At 44.5% G+C, this 12,904-nt stretch overlaps 1 protein-coding gene across 1 annotated transcript; it reads right to left on the bottom strand.

Annotated features, from left to right (window-relative positions):
- Positions 1-1,267: 1,267 nt before the first annotated feature.
- ip6k2b (inositol hexakisphosphate kinase 2b) lies at positions 1,268-7,374 on the bottom strand. Its single transcript, XM_070958860.1, has 5 exons — positions 6,378-7,374; positions 3,690-3,921; positions 3,413-3,579; positions 3,098-3,273; positions 1,268-3,001 (listed from the first exon to the last, which is right to left on the bottom strand). Exons 1-5 carry the CDS (start codon positions 6,589-6,591, stop codon positions 2,399-2,401), a joined length of 1,392 nt encoding a protein of 463 aa, XP_070814961.1. The 5' UTR covers positions 6,592-7,374; the 3' UTR covers positions 1,268-2,398.
- Between the last annotated feature and the right edge of the window lie 5,530 nt (positions 7,375-12,904).

Below are 12,904 nucleotides of genomic sequence, written 5' to 3'. Positions count from 1 at the left end.
GTTTGAAGTGCATAATCTGAGCCCTGCTGCAGATCAGTCACCGATGTCGCAGTTGAATGGTAACCGGGCCAAAACCCTCCACTAAACTGCTTAATAACAAACTGTGTAATTACGATGACGCATGCAAAGCGAGGTTTGCGATATTTGTATTCATGCTTCCTCTTGAGAAAACAAAGGAGTGAGGAAAACCTGTTCCCCTGGCAGAGGCTTTCCTGTGGTTCAATTTTGTGTAAATTATGTAATTTACACACAGAAGAAGAAAGCAGTACTAGGTCCTCATGTCAGGGCTGATAATCACATTATAACTCATGGTTACTGCAAACAAACTCAGGTCCCAGTGTTCAGCCATGTTGACCCTAAATACTGCCATCGTCTCAGAACCAAATGATGTCATACTTCCGTTGTTTGAGAAATATTCAACCACATCTGTGTCTGATGTAAGACTGAAGATTACGTCCATCAACCTCGCATAATATCACCACATCACGTTCTCATTTTGGTTTTTGGGCTCTTAGCAATCAAACTGATATGCAGTAGGATATCAAATCATCAAAAGCTGTCTCACGCCAGAGAAGAACTAATGTATTAAGTACAATCAGCCCTGAGGTTGCTGGCTATGTCCTGACTCAACTGTTGACCAGGTTTATATAGGACTCCATACGGGCATGTTTTATTTCATTGCAGTATTACGACTTACAATACGGCTTCTTGAATTTCCATTCTATTTTATTTGACTTTTTTATTCTTATTATTTGTGTAGTAGCACCTTGGGCCTGTGAGGAACATTTCGCTCAGCTGTGTACTTTGTATTTGGATGAATGACAATAAACAAGACCATTTTTTCTTCTTTTTTCTGTTTGTTGTCTCGTTCTTCTGCACCAGCTGAAGCATTTTGACTGTCACATTTATTTATTTATGTTTTACAGTGCCCCAATTTTTTTGGAATAAGGGTTAAAGGTCCTTCATTCCTCTTTGTGTGTATTGTGAGGAAGAGATAAATCACTCAACAACAAGTGTTTTTAGTTGTACTGTGGAGGGTAAAGATGACGAGGTTATGGTATATCGTCAATGTTTTCTGTAGTATTCAACACAAAGGATGAGTCATGTTTTCAACAGCACTGCTTCCTTTTGTTACAACACTCACATCTGGTGTCAGCATCCTGCTCACGTTTCATTTTCCTTTCCCCACTTCACTACTTCCTGTCCAGTGAATGCATATTAGTCACAAACAGTATATATTGTAAATGAACACAAGACGGACGGCAACTTTTACCACAAATGAATGCCTTTATTTTCCAAGACACTTAACACACAGGTATACAAGAGAGGTATCGGCTCTTGCAATATTAAAATAAATCAAAGTCGGTATCAGAACAGAACATTTTGAGTGGTAATATGGAATGTAGCTGTTTCCATTTTTTAAGCTTTTAAACAATCCTTTCAAATAAATAGTCTCTATATAGTCTTTGTAGCTAGTGTTTTTAAATCAATATATTCTCTTTGTTTAGTCAAAGTTTCAGGAATGAAGAGGAGAAAATTAGACAAAAACAAAGACAGTGACAAAACAAGGACATTATCCCCGTAGCAAAAAGTCTTTCGTTTATAGGCAAAAGGGTACAGTTGAGAACAACTGTTGAAAAAAGGCAAATCCCTTCTTCTAGACCTAAATAATCTTGTTCTTCCACCAGAAAAAGTGTAAATCCCAGTGCCCGGTGGACTCACAAACCAGGTTTGTTATGAGGGTCATAGGAAACACCAGTAGAAACACAAAACCTCCTTCCCACAAGCTTAAGTTGTCAATTGCTACAAAGCTGTTGGCCTAGCCAGCCACGGTCAGCTTGTACAGTCAACTTCGCCATTAACAATGTGCTGTGCTGTTTGGGACCGGTAGTCCAAACTTCACCCCCACCCCCCCAAAAAAACCCCTCATGTCATATCACAGGTAAAGCACCACGTCAGGCTCCTACAACTACACTTCAATTATCTCTGCCTCGCTCTTTCTCTCTCAGAGAGAACATAACAATAAAAAACTCATCTGTACCAGAGGAGGAGAGGAGGAGAAGGGTCCCACGATGCTACAGGAGTCCCTGTGTTTGCTGAGAGACCACCGCCTCATACAACAGCTCTCCTACCACGTATGACAAAGAAAAGAAGCAGTCTCAGAAAGAGAAAAGTGCAAGTGAGGGCAAAGGCAGCCCTGTCCTCTGGCAGGTAAGAGAGCACAGCAACGACCACACCGACTCCCCCCTGACCCCGAGGTGCCTGATCTTCCCTCCGAGCAGAGGAGGGTCAGACCCCCGTGTAGGCATAAGGACGATGCACCTTATGGTAGCGGGTTTTCAGCTCAGTGAGCTCTTCCCGTGCTTAAAATTTATACCAGGTTGGCTCCAGTGCAGCCTCAGTCAGTACTGTGATCCTCCAGCTGGGAGATGATGGTGATCAGGTTCTGGAGGCCAAAGATGAAACCACTGTCCTGGCCTTCATGCACCACGCTGTCCTCTCCATAGTGCCGACAGGTGGTGTGAGCAAAATCAATCATGCGCACATCGACCACGGGGCTGCTGGCCTCTCCGGCGCCGTGAGAGGAGCGACTGCTGCCACTGTTGCTGCTCCCTCCGGGCACACCAGCACTGCCACCGGCGGAGGAGGAACGAGGGAAACCGAAGGCCCCTTCTTCTTCCTCCTCCTCTTCCTCTTCATCAGAGGGCTCATCCTCATCGCCTTCTTCCCCGCCACGGTGTCTGGGTCTACTGGGAGTCCTGGGAGGGTCTCCGTCGTAGATGATGAGCAGGGAGCTGGAGTAAAAGCGGTAGGACTCGCAGGCCTCCAGGGCGGCTTGCATTTCTCGGAGACGGCGCAGCACCGGGGACAGCAGCTCTTGACGCAGGCGACGCCCATCATGGAAGAACTGGTAGAGAGCCTCCTTGAAGCCTGCAAGTGTCAGCTTACGGCCATGGTACTTATTCATGAACATCAGCTGGGCCGAGTCTGACTGGTACACCTGCAGGTGACACAGAAACATGAGCACTACAGCTGCACACGTAAACAATATTTACGAGCATTTATGCAGAGGAGCCGTGCCGCATCTCTACCGTACCTGCATGCCACAGAGTCGCACGCCAATAGAGGCAGATGTGCTCTGTTGGCACTTGCGGATCTGGTGGGCTTTCTTCTCCTCTGATGCATCATCCCCATGTTGGCGAGTTCCCATCTTCAAGTCTAAAACACACGGTACTGTGTAACGCCATGTGAGGTTCTCCAAAAGGATAAATTCTGTGAAAGGGAGTCAAGGATCACACAGCAGCAAAGGACTTAAACTAACACAATGTGTAAACATGCTCGTGTTATTATGATAAGAGCCGTCCCTCTTCACTGCGAACCCAGGTACGTCTGTTCATTCATGAAAGGATACTGTATTGGTTGCGATGCTTTGCATTCTCCTTCATCCTCTGAAGGTGCTGCTGGTGACATTTGAGACTCCAGGGGTTGTGTTTGATCTGTGGCACCACGTTGCCCTTCTCCAGGCTGAAGTAGAGAACCTCCGCCTGCTGCTGCTGCTGCATGTCATCACGATTATAACTGCAACGGGGACAACACAGAAGACATGTCAGGTTTGGTGTTACAGATCTCATTCATGAAGTGTCTTGTTGTCTGTGAAAACATCCAGCTGCCATGACAAGCCCCCTCACCTTATGATTTTGTCTTCTTTACGGCTGTGTCGAGCTCTCTCTTTGCTGTAGTTGTCATTTTCCAGGAGCAAGGAGGACTGCTTCTTGTTGCTCCACTTCAGCATCTTGCTCTTGGGCTCGCAGTCTGCTGAGGGATCTTTATTTTCCAGGTCCCCCGATTCGCTGTGCAGGGGGTACGCGATGAGGCACAGGTTCCCTTCCTCATCCTCCTCGAAGCTAACTGACACCACACCTGAGGGAGGGTGAGAAACATTGAGAAGTGAGACACTGACACATTCATACAGCCATTTGCACAAAAACACACATTAATATGTCATATGGAAGCTGCGACTAGAGAGTGACAGAAAGATGGAAGTGGGACATTAACAAATGGAGCATTTCACATCAAGAGCAACATGTCAGAGCACAAACAGTGTTTATGTGATTCATTATTGAGGAAAGAACAGGCATAAAATACCACAAAAGACTGAAACGTGTCAAACTGAGCAGGACGTTTATTTAACAATTGTGAAACACACAGAAATTTCAAACAGTCTCAATCAGTCTGCAATGAAGTACAGTTCTGACTTTCCACATACAAAACAGACATGAACAACAGCTAAACAAGCTACAGAGAAGCATTGCTGAACCACATTACAGATAATCAACGCTACACCATCATTTATTGACACTCAGTCTGTCTACACTGCTCACAATACATGAAACAAGACCAACAATTAAAGATGCAGTTTGTTCAAAGGTGTCAACCCTGAGAGGGGTAGAGGGGCTTAAAGGAAACACAGTGTACTTTAATGTCAACACTAATCTACTACATGATCCACAAACAGGCACTCGGGTAGACCCCCTTCCAGCCCCCACTGAAAGTCCCTAAAAGGACCTGTGTGTTGCCCATCTCTGTGCGGGGTGGGGGAGGTGTTGCACTGAGAATAAACATCACAGCTGCAGCGGCTGATACAGATAAAATGCCAGACAGGAAGGAGAGATGTGGTCGAAACTGATCGAGAGAGAAAGTCACAGAGATATGGACGCACAGCATCCCAGTCGAAAGGCAAATATTTTGCATCCAACATGGCAGAGGCATACTGCAAAACAGCCACTGAGCAACAGAATACATCGCAGAGTACTCTGGTGACAACCTGCCCAAATGCAGCCAGTGTTTAAAAATGCATTGTAGTGTCTTTGCATGAGGCGGCAGGCCTGGGGACCCAGCATCCACCTTTCTTCTGCAGGCCAAGGCCTGGCTGATGTCATGTGCGCTGACGTCACCACCCTGCAGGAAGCCCTGCCCTGAAGTCTGTCCTTATGGATTGCGTTGTCCATTCACTGCTGCTCTGTCATCACACCACCTTAGCCAGTGTGGGAACTTGTGAGTCACTCCATCTTACTTCACAAGAAGGGCTCATAAATCAGTCAATCAATTAAGATTTTTTTACAGCCCAATGAGCATTAATTGACCTCAATATATTAGCAGGGGTTGCTGGTCATTATCAGCATCTATAGCTTTATTGGATCCGAAGTTCTGGTTGTCCAATCCTTCTTTCATGTCTGTATCTTGGAATTCAAACCCTCTGTCTTAATCTACATCTACATCTTTGTGAACACTGAGTGTACGAGAATGAATTTCTTCCTTATTCTCATTACAGGCCACTGCAAGGTGTCCCTGAAACCATCAGATACTGTTGAAATTTCTTTATCTCAATGCAAAGGTAGTGAACACAAGAAATTACTTTTTAAAAAGCAGAGCAACAAATCTTCTTCATACTACTGTGTGGAACGCAAGACACAGAAGAGCGTCACTGCTGAGGTGCATTTGAAGGCCCCAGAGGTCTTCTACTACCTTATCTCCAAATCCCACTCCTCGTGTGGCTCTTTTTATAGTCCCATGCTGCATTACTGAGGAGTCAGATACCACCCGTGCGTCTTACCTCCGTCACACGGCCGCATAAAGTTGAACGTATCAGTATGTACTAGGTTTATCTGTGTCTGTGCATGAAACCGTGAGAGGCTGTGGGCCTTGACTCCACCAGGACACATGATATTCCAATTAAAGCATGTGTGTAGGTGAAATGTGTATTTGTGTCCATGTTTCTGTTGTGCACCTGTAACCAGACCTGGAAATCTCCTCGACTGACTTGTAAACTACTCCCCTGGTGATCTGCCTAATTTATTTTTGATCCCTTTCTCATCCTGAAACGGCAGCAGTCTTGAAAGACAGACACGGCACTTGAAAGATGTCTGACGGCTCATCCTGGCAGGTAGACCGACCACCAGCTTGGATGCCACTTGAAACCCCACCTTGAACCCTGTGGTAGCTGCCAATTTCTTCAATACGGGACACTGTACTCCAGTCACATTATGAGGCCTCTGCAAACAGGAATGTATCTATCTATAGATATGAAAATACATTTTGTGGTGTGATGTGTACACCATGTTCTGTGAGTCCTTGCACCAATCTGTTACAACCACACTGTACCCAAAGCACAACAACATCCATATAATTTTAACCAACGCATTTTTGTCTCAATGTAATATTAAATCCAGCAAATAAAACATATATTACAAGCAGTATTATATAGGACATAAGGAAAAAGAAAAAAGGATTAAAGCCAGGCCCCAACACACCATCACACACACGCTGTTTGGACAGACAGCTCGACACTCCTTCCAGATTTGGGACGGGGGTCTTACCTTTGTACTGTGGGGTGAACTTCCTCATCTCTGGAGGGAGGCTCTTGTAGAACTGGTGCTCCCGAGGGATGAGGGGCTTGCAGATTGTTTGCTCCCCAAACCGTAGCACGCAGGAGTGGCCTCCCACCTGGTGCACGAAGGGCTCAAGCATCACCCCTTTTCCGGGATAAGGAGTCCCGTCCGCCTGCATGAGGGCTTCCAGCGCGGGACTCATCCTCACTCCGCATCGGACAACTGAGCTGGGGGGACCCACGTCGCTCAGGAGGCAACAAGCTCGGCCTTTCGTTTGGCTCCCTATCCTCGAGCTCTTCTCTGTTGGCTCGCACGGGGGCGCTACTTGTCGCCTGCTCGAGCGCAGCAGTGAAAAACAAAGGGCTTGACAGGAAGGACGAAGGCAGCGACAAAATCCCTTATTTCCTTTCTTTTTGCTTGTCGGAGGACAAATAATAAACCTCCTCCGTGGGGCTGGATAATCTCCGTGTTTGTATGTGTAATAAAAGACGATATATGTGCAGCCTTGAAGCTACTAAAAACGTTTGTAAGCAATGACTGTCCTTGTCCTCATCGCCTGGCTGTTACCGAAACTGACGATTGAGCTGATCCACCAGCCAGAAAAACAGCACGAGCAGTCAGCAAGGCCCGCCTCTCCCCGTAAACAGCCAATCACAGAGCCGCGGCTGTCGCTGGGAGGAGACAAGGCACCTAGGAGAGGATCAAGCAGATCACGCAAACAAAGAGGAAGGAGAGAAAACAGGGGGGAGGGGAGAGCAGGAAAAATACTAGACACAAACACAAAACACTGACGGCATTTTCTAATTTTTTTTTTTTTTTTAATGTACATGCAAGTTTCATCGCTCTTGTTACTCTGGAGACAGGCTGCACTTTAATTTTCATCTTGACTTGCAACATCACATGTCCCTGTTAGCAAACTGAAGGAGAGAACTGAAAATGAAGGCAGGAAGGACACTGAACACAAGCCATTTATTTTTCATTTTGCAATTTCGACTCATGTTTTTATGTCTCACTGATAAGAAGGTGTGTTTGGTAGTAGTGGATGTCAAATATCATTTCAGTTTAAATGTGTTACCTGTGTGGATTTTAAACATCAGTTTAAGTGATAATAAATACCTTGCACGATTAGTCTTTAATAGAAGTATGGCTGAGAGAACCTTTAGAAGGAAAGAGTTTGTATTACACCATTGGCACAAAAAGTGGACGGCACCAATGGGGGTCCATGTTTATGACTTGGAAGCGTAGCCTCCAGCATCAGAAGACACAAACTGAGTAGGTCATATGAGGAGGCACTACATGATGCCAAAACAACTCTCGGGTTTAATTATGCTGAACAATGAAATCTGAGGTGTGACTTGGATAGGAATGTAAACTCTCTTTCCAAGTAGGGCACTTGTCATTATGATAATGGGCTCAAGATGAGGCCGTGTTTGGACCAGAGCTAGGCCTGTATTAAGAAAGCACAACGGCTGCATCAGTGTTGCTACAGGTAATAGTGGGAAAATGGTGTACGGCCCAGGAAGTCCAGTCATAATAATAATTCCCTGAATCTGAAGCACTGTACTACTTCAAGATAACTCGAGTGAAAGTTACACACACAGAGTATGCCCAAAACCCTGGTAATACAGGTTGTACAATGGATTACACATGCACATCCCTGTCTTCTTCCCCAACATGATCTTTGGACATATCAAATATCAAATATTATTTGAAGTAACGGCGTTGGTGTCAGTAACTATGGACACTGGTGGCGTGGCTTTCCAACAAAGAAGCATGAAAAACAGTGATCCATCATCTCATCCTCCAAGCAGGCTCTGGGAAAGTTTTGGTTTCTCCTGTTAACAGTTTTTAATATGTTTCTTTTACAATGGTGATGTGCAGTGATGATGCATTTTGGTCCACAGGGGATTTTTGTGTTGCAGTATTGCTATTGGCCACTCAGAAAAATGTGCACTTCCAGGTGTTTCACTGACCATAGCATGTTATTGCCAATGATGTTGCATTATGCAGTGGCAATGGTGGAGCCTGGCCCAGCTGTTTTTGCTGGCCAGTCTCATTAAAATAAGCGAGAAGACAGCATTTTTGAACAGGATCTAACTGTCTAACTAGCTGTGTGCAACACTATAGACAAAGCAGAGCACCGTTAAAGCACTTTTCCTATATTCACAGAGCATCATCACAACATCATTTTGCAATGTAACACAAATTCAAAGCGCAGACAACTGAGTTCGTAGTCACTGATACAAATAGAGCCCTGAGAGCAATGTTTGTGGGCATCTGTTACTAAGTTTTGTTTAACTTTGCCAGACACTGTGAAATGGAACATTTCTCAGTGGTGTAAAGCCCTAAAATCTAGTTTGCATTTTCCCCAGCGTTAGTATTTTCCAGAGACAAATATATTTGGTGTTGGCTGCGAGTAGTATCTGGAAAGATACTGTACCAATGGCAAGGATTTAAACTTAAAGTAAAAAAAAAATGCAGGTTAGTGGGTAAGATAACTGTGAAAGCTCTATATTCTGGTGTGCCAGCCTTTGCTACCTTTATTCTGGACCAAAGTAAAGTAAGGGGTCATTGCTCACCCAACAAGCTTCAGATGTGGAGCCCAAACTGGATATTCTTTGTGAGTGGCAGTCGACCTAATGAGTCTGACTGGTGTGCCAGGCCAGACAAAGCTGAGGTACAGTAGGCAGGCTCAGGTCACTGGACGGTTACAGCCTAATCACACTCTAATCTCTGATGTTCCAGTTCTGCAGTGGGATTACCAATGCGAACTTGAACAGGGCACCCACTCTTCTCTTTCTGTGGCTGTGGTTAGGAGGTTCACCCTGGTCTTCCCAGACATTCTGATCCCAGGATCAACAGAACAATACTGACTTAATTGTGCCAGTTTGTCTTTCGGGAAAAAAAAACGCGGGCGTTTCACGTTACCGTGTGAAGGATTTACTGGTGTGATTGCAAAGGTGTAGAATGGGCCTCAGCAGTGTTTCTGTGTGTGTGTGTGCGTGTGTGTGCGTGTGTGTGTGTGTGTGTGTGTGTGTGTGTGTGTGTGTGTGTGTGTGTGATCTAAACGGCCTTCAGTCAAATAAAGACGCTCAGAGATCTTATTCTAGATTCTTTCAGAATGACAAATGTGTGTTTTAATAACTTAATTATGGTGCCATTAATAGTGAAACTGAGTTAAGGTTAATCATTAAACTATTCGACCTTATTTCTTTGGACAAACCATGACTCAGCAATTCCCACTAAAATGACAGAATGAAGGTCCCAAGAAAGTGTGTGTTCATGTGTGTGAGTTGAGGTCTTTCTAGCCTAGTCACTCTGGCCTCAGTGATGCGTCAGTGTTATGTCAGCTTTGCACGGAGTCCCCTCTCATGTTATGGGTCTGTGCCCAAGGACAATAGGTCCAGGCTGTGACACAGGGCCCTCAAGCCAGCTATGAAGCACAGCAGTGATGCAACGTCCAACGACCTCCTCCATGCACATTGTATAATGGGTGGCCTTCTACAAACATGGCAGGCATTGTAAACTCAGCCCACCATAGATGCAGCAGAAGTCAGCCTTGTACAAACGCATCAGCACTTAGAGAAATAAAATGGAGAAATATTTTCATTTTCCTAGGGATGCACCAGTTGTCCCCAATACTGACATTTTTACAGACCGATCCACATTAGATACAGTTTTTTGACAAGGCCATTGTAACATTGAGTGTTCATGCCATTACTTTCTCCCTGATCTAGTTACAACAATTACAACAATTTCCAATTTCCAATGATTTTAAATTTGTTGGATCAGGGCATCCCTAGTTCTTCCTTTTTTTCTGTGCCGTGCTCTGCTGCTGCTAACTGATCCGGCCTTATCTCACTGATATCAATAAGATACTACTGACTGTAGACAGTATATGGTTGATTCACCATACAACACTGTAAAGGTGAGATGTAACATTGCGTAGGGGAATCTATTAATAGCTGACCAAATCAAGCCCTTACTGAATTAATGAATTTTGTGTGGCTGCTTTTGTATAAACTTGCTTTTGTACAGAGCATAGACAATACTGAACTAGACTATTGTGACCTAGAGAGTGTGACCCATCTCGCTCTGCCATGTTATCCCCATGACCTCAGTGATCACTCTGCAGTTGATCACTCATCTGTCTGCAGTTTAGCCCAGTTTCTCTAATGGATTATTCTGAATACTGTATGGTAATAGATGGCTGCTTTTTGCCTGGTTCTGTTTTTTGTGGGAACCACAAAAAACCTCCCTTCCCACACAGTGGATGAGGCAGCCTCAGTGGTTCCCATAGAAAAGCTCAGGAGAGCGGCCATGCTGCTCTTCAATGGAGATTGAGAAGACATGCATACATTTTTCTTGAGGTTTCGCAATGGACAACACAGCATCTGCTACAGCCTCAGTGAGCAGGTCTGCCAGCTCTTTGTAGACCTTGGTCCTGAGGGAGCTGCGTGCTACACTGACGGGGGTCTCTCTGTCTTAGAGCAGACTGGAATGATTGAAACTGGGATACAGTGATGTGCGACTTAAAAGTATTTGGGCTGTTGGTGTCAGGTTGGGGGATGGACGGCTGCATGGGTGGGGGAGGGGGTACATTTTTGTGACTGCATTATTGTGACATTATCATGTTGACAAAATCTGTCCTCAGACAAACATATAAACACTGCACATGGTACTCAAAACCAGGTTTGTGGTGGTCCCTGCTACAACAGATGCTCAGGACTTCAACGAATGTGAAGTTTATCTCTTATTCCAAGTGTTTTCATACAGTATTTTTTGGTTTTATAAGAGAAAAGAGACAAACTGGTTGCTTCCAAATGGAGCTACTATTCACCGTGTCATGTACTTACATGTGTTGTAGGCAACGTCAGGTCACTGGGCATCTATGGCCTAATCATAGACTTTTAGTGGACTATTTGTCCACTGAGGTAATGAGTGAAGGACTGTGTGGTTACAGCAGAGTACAGCCAACATTGGGGGGTAAAATTTATACTGTGAGGCAAGGAGTGCCTTGAAATTCCTCTGTGGGGGAAATCACAACAGTGTTTTTCTGCCAACTTGACATCCCATTTTCCACTGTATCCAGAGGCCCTCCCCCTCAATCTCAGACACGTGAGGAAGTGAAACATGGGTGAGGGAGCTTGTTGCAGAAAGGGGATGGGCCCGGGTGCTCCCTCCTTCATTTAAGCTACAGGCCAGTCTAGTACATAAGTGTGTTGATAGTGATGAGTGTTGCTGGTACTCTGACACCCAATGCCAAGTCAAGGACAGCCTTGTTTACTCCTGCAATCGTCTCCACCGCCCACACACCTCACATCATTCCTTCTGTTTTTTACTTTGTTGACGATGGAAAAAAGGCTCATCTGATCATTGGACACTGACTGTTTTATAATGAAATTACAATCAAAACACCTGTTTGTCATCTGGTGGTTATCTACCAACATCATAAAAACATACCAGTGACAAACATTTTCCATAACAACTTATCAACTTGGTTTTACAAGTGAAGATCTCCATGCAATTTTCAGAATTGTCTTCAATCAAAGAATGTGGATTGTTCCACTTGTATCAAGAAAATGACTATAGTAATAAGCACATTATTCTATGAACAGTTCATTTAGTATCAGTCATTGACAAACATGAGTGATTCTTGGATGGCAATGAGGATGTTTGGTTTAACCATAAATGCAATCATAAAACGTGAGGCAGGGTAATATACAGTAAGTAAACAACCCATTGTGGGGATATGACTTCCTCTATTGATGAGACATATTTTCATGCGAATATCAAAACTTGGCAATGGCCTGGCTCTGCAATAAACCCTCTCACGGCCAAGAGCCACAGTATGTCAGAAACCGGCCAATTAAGGATTGTTTACACAGGGAAGGGTTATCAAAAGCAGAGGCTGAAGAGTGAAAAAACAGACAGCAGTTTACACAGACTGATAAAAATAGAGGTTGCGGGTTTATATAAACTCTATCATTTTGATACCAGTGATCTTCAAAGTAAGTTGACAGCATTGGAATATGAACCCAATCAATGTGCCAGCTTCATTGATGATAGCTTTCCTTTACTTTCTCAAAACATGGCTTTGGAGAGCACCTCAGCAACCTCACAACTTTAACTGCGTTTAACAAATTCTTCAAGTCCATTGACACCTTCCTCAAGCGCATTCCTGACTCCCATTAAATTGTAACATATATGTGTGCACAGGCATGTGCTGCAGTGGTCTATAGCCAGAGGGGAAAAGCTGTTGGCCTGGATAATTCCTATAAACCAACTTCCTCCAGGATACATGCAGTGGGAGAATTGAAAACACATTTATGTAACCTAACATAAGTGAACTCAAGTTAACTTGAAGACACTGATAGTGCAGAAGTGAGCTGTAGAATCTTCTGCGTATCATGCGCATATGAGTGAAAGCTGAGAACATGCTTAACTTTATGGTGTGCCAACATTAGCAATGCTTAGTGCACTGAGCACCAGCAGGAAAGCTCCTAACAAGTGCA

Source organism: Chaetodon trifascialis, chromosome 3 (genome assembly GCF_039877785.1).
Source record: "Chaetodon trifascialis isolate fChaTrf1 chromosome 3, fChaTrf1.hap1, whole genome shotgun sequence".
Lineage (NCBI taxonomy): Eukaryota > Metazoa > Chordata > Actinopteri > Chaetodontiformes > Chaetodontidae > Chaetodon > Chaetodon trifascialis.
The sequence above is the reverse complement of the archived record's forward strand: the minus strand, read 5'-3'. Positions and strand labels throughout refer to the sequence as shown.

What these genes read in the sequence shown, in the direction of transcription:
- ip6k2b (XM_070958860.1), bottom strand. Translation starts at nt 6,591, where the DNA reads ATGAGTCCCGCGCTGGAAGCCCTCATGCAGGCGGACGGGACTCCTTAT. An exon ending in AAAGCATCGCAACCAATACA is followed by an intron (nt 3,274 to 3,412) that starts GTATCCTTTCAT and finishes TCCCTTTCACAG; the next exon opens with AATTTATCCTTTTGGAGAAC. An exon ending in TGCGACTCTGTGGCATGCAG is followed by an intron (nt 3,002 to 3,097) that starts GTACGGTAGAGA and finishes TGTCACCTGCAG; the next exon opens with GTGTACCAGTCAGACTCGGC.